Source organism: Haliaeetus leucocephalus, unplaced genomic scaffold, assembly GCF_000737465.1.
Source record: "Haliaeetus leucocephalus isolate CR32 unplaced genomic scaffold, Haliaeetus_leucocephalus-4.0 Scaffold144, whole genome shotgun sequence".
Lineage (NCBI taxonomy): Eukaryota > Metazoa > Chordata > Aves > Accipitriformes > Accipitridae > Haliaeetus > Haliaeetus leucocephalus.
Genome location: NW_010972580.1, coordinates 803,207 through 810,102, shown reverse-complemented (window position 1 = coordinate 810,102; position 6,896 = coordinate 803,207). Strand labels below are relative to the sequence as shown.

The following is a 6,896-nucleotide window of genomic DNA, read 5'->3' as shown; positions in this document are numbered from 1 at the left end:
CAGCACCGGGCACGGCAGATCCGGTCACCGGGATTCGTCCAGCCAGCACCGGGCACGGCAGATCCGGTCACCGGGAACCATCCAGGCAGTACCGGGCACGGCAGATCCGGACAGGAGGACCGGCGGGCCGGCTGGGCACCGGGCACCGTAAATCTGGGCACAGCGGCTCAGGGCGCCATGGGCCCCCCCAGCGTGCTGCCCGCCCTGGCCTGGCTGCTGGTGGGGCTGAGCGTGCCGGCGCCGTGCTGGAGCCAGCTGCACGGTGAGAAGGGCATCTCCATCCCCGACCACGGCTTCTGCCAACCCATCTCCATCCCGCTCTGCACCGACATCGCCTACAACCAGACCATCATGCCCAACCTGCTGGGTCACACCAACCAGGAGGACGCGGGGTTGGAGGTCCACCAGTTCTACCCCTTGGTGAAGGTCCAGTGCTCGTTGGAGCTCAAGTTCTTCCTCTGCTCCATGTACGCGCCCGTCTGCACGGTGCTGGAGCAGGCCATCCCGCCGTGCCGCTCCATCTGCGAGCGGGCACGCCAGGGCTGCGAAGCCCTCATGAATAAATTCGGTTTCCAATGGCCGGAGCGATTACGTTGCGAGAATTTCCCCCGGCATGGCGCCGAGCAGATCTGCGTGGGGCAGAACCATTCGGAGGACGGCGGTTCGCCAGCGTTGCTCACCAGTGCCACGCCATTGGCCGGCCAGGGGACCCCGGGTGCCCCTCGTTATGCCACCCTCGACCACCCCTTCCACTGTCCGCGGGCGCTGAAGGTGCCCAGCTACCTCAACTACAAGTTCTTGGGTGAGAAGGACTGTGCGGCGCCCTGCGAGCCCACCCGGCCCGATGGCCACATGTTCTTCAACGAGGACGAGATCCGTTTCGCCCGCATCTGGATCCTCATCTGGTCCGTCCTGTGCTGCGCCTCCACCTTCTTCACCGTCACCACCTACCTGGTGGACATGCAGCGTTTCCGCTACCCCGAGCGACCCATCATCTTCCTCTCGGGGTGCTACACCATGGTGTCGGTGGCCTACATCGCCGGCTTCGTGCTGGAGGAGAGGGTGGTCTGTAACGAGCGTTTCCAGGAGGATGGCTACCGCACGGTGGTGCAGGGCACCAAGAAGGAAGGTTGCACCATCCTCTTCATGATGCTCTACTTCTTTAGCATGGCCAGCTCAATCTGGTGGGTCATCCTCTCCCTCACCTGGTTCCTGGCTGCTGGCATGAAGTGGGGCCACGAGGCCATCGAGGCCAACTCCCAGTACTTCCACTTGGCCGCCTGGGCCGTGCCGGCTGTCAAGACCATCACCATCCTGGCCATGGGACAGATCGACGGAGACCTGCTGAGCGGCGTCTGCTTTGTGGGCCTCAACAACATCGACCCTCTCCGGGGCTTCGTGTTGGCCCCACTCTTCGTCTACCTCTTCATCGGTACCTCCTTCCTTCTGGCCGGCTTCGTCTCCCTCTTCCGCATCCGCACCATCATGAAACACGGCGGAACCAAAACAGAGAAGCTGGAGCGGTTGATGGTTCGCATCGGGGTCTTCAGTGTCCTCTACACTGTCCCGGCCACCATCGTCATCGCTTGTTATTTCTATGAGCAGGCTTTCCGCGAGCACTGGGAGCGCAGCTGGATCAGCCAGAACTGCAAGAGCTTGGCCATCCCCTGCCCGCTCCACTTCACCCCCCGCATGACCCCCGATTTCACCGTCTACATGATCAAGTATCTCATGACTCTCATTGTGGGCATCACCTCCGGCTTTTGGATATGGTCGGGTAAAACCCTGCACTCGTGGAGGAAGTTCTACACGCGACTCACCAACAGCAAGCAGGGCGAGACGACAGTGTGACCCCCCCTCCCCGAGCCTGGCCGCTGCTGCCCTTTGGCTTGAATTTTTTGGGGGGGTTTTATTATATATTTTTTATTTTTAGATTTATTAACGTCTAAGGGGTGTCTCTCTTTCTCTTTGGTTTTTTTTTTTGTAATTAAACCTGTAAATAGCATTTGTAAATTTAATTATATATTTCTATTTAAAACAAAAAAGAGGGGAAAAAAGGAGAAAAGGGAGAAAAAAGGAGAAAAGGGGAGAGAAAAAAGGAGAAAAGGGAGAAAAAAGGAGAAAAGGGGAGAGAAAAAAAGGAGAAAGGGGAGGGAAAAAAGAAAAGGGAGAGGGAAAAGAGAAGAGGGAGAGGAAAAGGAGAGAGAAAAGGAGGGAAGAAAAGGGAGAAAAAGGAAAAAAGAGGGAGAAAAAGGAGGGGAGAAAAAAAGGTTGGGAAATGAGAAAAAGGAGGGGAAAAAAGGAGAAAAAAAAAAAAGGAGAAAAAAAGGAAAAAAAACAGCCGAGATGGGGAGAGAATTCTCGCCTTCCTCTCCCCCTCTCTCTGCTATCCCGGTTGGGATCCCCCCTTCCCGTGGGGCCACCGGGGCTGTTGGCGTTGGCCAAGGGGCTCCGGGAACGGCTCTGGGACCAGCTCTCCCCGGGCACGGGCAGCTCCGCTGAGCACTGGAAAAAGGGGGGTAAAAAAAAAAAGAAAAAAAAAACACAATAAAAATCCCATTTTTCTCCCTCTCCTTTTGGAACCTCCCCAAGAAAGTTGATTTTTTTATTACCTACCCCCTTTGCTCACTCCCAAAAGATGCTGTGACAGGGCTGCCCTCCTCCCAGCCACCCGGGGTTGGGGTCTCTGCCTGTACCCCTGCCTGCACTGCCCTGCCTGTACCTTCCCCCCAGCTTGGCCGCAGACTTTTCCTCCCAAATTACTTTTTAAACAGTCCTTTGCAAATACAAACGCTAAAAAAACCCGCTAACTTATTCCCGAGGGCTTTTTTTTCCCCCAAAAAAATCAAGAATTAAATGGGGGGGGGGTCCTATGGGTGCTGCCAGGCCCCCGCTCCGCTTCCATCACACTGTGGGGATGAGCCAGCATCTCCCTCCAGCTGGAACAAAGCGCTTTGCAGGGGAAAAAATATCTATTTAACCCCCAAAATAAGGATTTTTTGGTTTGGTGGGGGGGGGGGGGGCCCCCCCCTGCCCCCCCCCCCCCCCGGAGGAAATAGCTGACATTTTCTATAGGATTAGGGGGGTTTGGCTCCGATCCCACGTCTGCGGAGAAAAGCGGGTCCCAGCTCCAGTTCGGCTTGTCGGGATTTGGGCGATGCTGGAGATGGGTGATGGGGGGATTCAGCTGGAGGGGGGCTGGTGCAGAGCTCGGGGAGGGGAAGAATGGATTTAATCAGCTGGATTTAATTGAAATTAAAAAAAAAAATACTCTTCCCAAAATGGAGAGGGAGACCAGGCCGGGGGAGTGCTGACCCTACGGGCGCCTCAAAACTGTCCCTGGGAAGCCCCAAAGCTTCTGCTTGCCATCATTTTGGGGTGTTTTTTGGATCCTCTGAGCCCAAAGGGGGTTTGCGGGGGGATTGAGCCATTCCCCTTTCCCCAGAAAAGCCCTGGGACGATCCCAAAACTCTCTTAAAAATCCCAATTCTCCAGTGAAGGGAAAAGCGGGAGCCGAAAGGGTTAAGGCAGTGCCTCTCCAGCACATTTTGGAAAGGAAAAACTCTTTGGATCCGGTTTAATTTTCCAGCGATGACTTGGAAGGGGGGAGAGAAGAGGGGGGAAACGTATCCAGGGTTTTTCCCCCTGCTCCGTGGTTTGGAGAAGCAGTTTGAGGGATGGGCTGGGCTGGCCGGGACCCCCCTGGCACCCCTCTGCCTCCCCTTACCCCCCCTTCTTTCAGTGGCTCTCGAAACGGGAATTAAAATGGGGTTGATTTTATCGCTGCTGATGTCTTTGCCTCCCTCCCGGGGTGGGGAGGGGTGGAAACCGCGCTGGTGGTGACATTGGCAGAGGACGAGCCTTGGCCAAGGGGATGGGGGGACACCCCTCGCCTTGCACCCCTCAACTCCATGCACCCAAAGGTGCCATCATCCCACGGGTGGGTCCACCCATGCCATAGGGGATCCCAGGGCCGTATCCAGCCCTGCTACTGAGTGCTTTGGTCTGGGGGTGCTGCCCATTGGCTGGTTCTTATTATCCAGTCGGAGGGTCCCGCTCCCCAAAAGGCAGATCCCACCCAAGGCTGCTTTGTTTTCCGGAGGCGAAGCGCGGATTGCCAGGGGACGGGGGGAATGTAAACTCTCCACCCAGGAATGCAGGAGCTGGGAGATGATTTTTTTTTAAAGGCTTCGGTGTCCTGGCTTTGAAAACAGAGCTGAGATTGCAGAGGCTGTACCCGGCGGCTGGGCTTTGTGGGTGCTCACCACCTCATGGGTGCTGCTAGGACCCACCTGGGGGGTCTGTGTCTGTGTCCCCCCCTTTGCCAGCCCTGCGGGTTTCTGCGATGGCCAGGGAGGTTTGGAGCTGGAATTGGAGGAGTTGGGCCGGATCCTGCCATGGCAGCGGCCATGTGGCTCACCCCCGAGCGTTTTAGAAAGATTTTTTGGGGGGGGGGGGTCGGAGTTTTTTGGAGGTTTTTGGCTCTTGGGACCATTTGCAGCCTGAGCGGGGAAGGAGCTGGAGGGTGTCTGCAAGCAACGGTCAGTGTGTGTCCCCTCTGTCCCCTGGTCTGTCAACCCAGGGATGGGTCACCCTGGGTCAGGCTAACCCTGAGGACAGGTCACCCCAAGGATGGATCTCCTGGGAATGGGTCACCCCAGGTCCAACAAACCTTGGTGACGAGTCCAGGTCACCCTGGAGATGGGTCACTCTGGGGATGGGTCACCCCAGGGAGTGGTCACCCCAGGGATGGGTCACCCCAGGGATGGGTCACCTCAGGTCCAACTAACCCTGGGGACAGGTCACCCCAGGGACAGGTCACCCCAGGGACAGATCACTCCAAGTCCAACTAACCCCAGGGATGGGTCACCCCATGTCCAAGTAACCCAGAGGACAGGTCACCCCATGTCCAAGTAACCCAGAGGACAGGTCACCCCTGGTGTGGCTAACCCAAAGAACGGGTCCCCCCAGGTCCAGCTAACCCCAGGGACAGGGCAGAGGGGACAGGGACCTCCTCACTGCACACAGCTGAGCCCCAGCCCTCCCAGGCTGGTGACTCCCATCCTCCTTTTCCTCTTTTAAGCCAAGCAAAGAGGGAGCAAACGCCAGTGGCGGGTCCTGCCGTGTCCCCCCGCCCAGCCGTGCTGGGGGTCCTTTGATGTCCCCTAATGAGCCCCGCTCTGTTTTCACAGCTGCCCAATGCGGCAGAAGTCAATTAAAGTGCACCCTGGCCCCTCCCGCCCCGGCAAACGCCTGCCCTGCCCTGCCCAGAGCACCCACAACTCATCACACCAGTGCCTGAGGAGGCTCACAGGGCTCGTGCCGGCAGGAATGGGGACGGGGAGGTCCCCAGGAGGACCAGCCATGGTCAGATCAGCCACGGGGTGATGGCGCTGGGCTCTGTCCCAGCAAGGAGAGAGCCCCAGGGGTGAAACCAGTGCAGGGAAGGGGCTGCTGGAGGAAGGAACTGGTCTCACTGAGAGAAGGACGGGTCATGGCCGGTCCCCAGCATTTGCTGTCCCAGTGCTTCTGTCCCCCAGGGCATGGTCACTCCTGTCCCCTGGCAGCTGGCTGTCCTGTCCCCTGGACCACGGGGTCCTCATCACCTGGCCACAAGCTCTCCTGTCCCCATATCCATGGGCTCTCCTGTCCCCTCTCTCCTGGGATGGGACAAAGGATGGGACCCTGGCCCATGGGCAGTCCTGTCCCTGTGGCCCTCAGGCTCCCCCCTTTGCCCCGTGGGGACCTGTCCCACCAGCTTAGCCCTGGGTGACAATTCTGGCAGGGAGCTGGAGAGGTGATGGGGAACAGGGAGGTGACAAGGGACAGCTCTTGGTGACACCTCATGCGTCCCCACTGATCATTCCTATTAGCCCTTAACAGCGTGACAAGGTCCCAGGGCCTCGGTGGGGACATCGCTGGGTGTCCCCAACTCAGAGGCAGCTGCCCGCTCGCAGCTTGGTGTGCCTTAACCTCCACAAGGACGAAGCCAGCAGAGACCTGAGCCCACAGGGACCAGCACCCATGGGTGCTGTAGGCAGATTGGGCCCCCCCCACGTGTTCCTGGCCCGGCCACGGGTGCTGGAGCGGGATCTCGCCGAGGCCAGCAGAGCCCTGGCCTGACGCCAGCGAGGGCAGGCGGCCGCGCCGGCTAAATTCGGCTCCTCGCTGCGCCGCTCTTAAAGGAGACGAAGCTGCCAGAAAGCAGGATGCAACCCCCCCACCCCCCCCAGCAATTAGGGATGTCCCTAACGAGGGTTGGGTTTCCCAAGGCAGATGGAGGATCCTGTCTCCATCCCACCGCCCTGCCCTGATGACGTGGGATGGGTGGATGTGGGAGCCCGTCTCCATCCCACCACCCTGCTTGAGCGACGTGGGATCCCGTCTCTGTGCAGGCGTCACGCCTGAAGGGTGCAGGAGTGGAGGACGTGGGGCCACCTCTCCATTGCAGGATTCTCCTGGAGACCTTGGGATGAGTAGATGGGATGACCTGTGTCATTCCCAGCGTCCTTCCTTGAAAACACAGGACACGCAGATGGGGTACCCCATCTCCATCCCAGCACCCCTCCTGGACAACTGGGGAAGGATGGAAGTGGGATGGGTGAGCATGGTACCCCATCTTCATCCCAGCATCCCACACAGGGAACATGGGATGGATGGACACAGGATGGGTGAGCACGGGACCCCTCTCCCTTCTGGTGTACCTCCTGGAGAACACGGGATGGATGGACATGGTACCCCACCTCCATCCCAATATCCCTCCTGGAGAACACGGGATGGATGGACACGGTACCCCACCTCCTTCCCAATATCCCTCCTGGAGAATAGGGGATGGATGGAAATGGGATGGGTGGGCATGGTACCCCATTCCCATCCTGGTGTACCTCCTGGAGAAC

At 58.7% G+C, this 6,896-nt stretch overlaps 1 protein-coding gene across 1 annotated transcript; it reads left to right on the top strand.

The window, feature by feature from the left end:
- Positions 1–177: 177 nt before the first annotated feature.
- Positions 178–1,851, top strand: FZD2 (frizzled class receptor 2). Its single transcript, XM_010561332.1, has one exon. It carries the CDS (start codon positions 178–180, stop codon positions 1,849–1,851), a length of 1,674 nt encoding a protein of 557 aa, XP_010559634.1.
- The last annotated feature ends 5,045 nt before the right edge of the window (positions 1,852–6,896 follow it).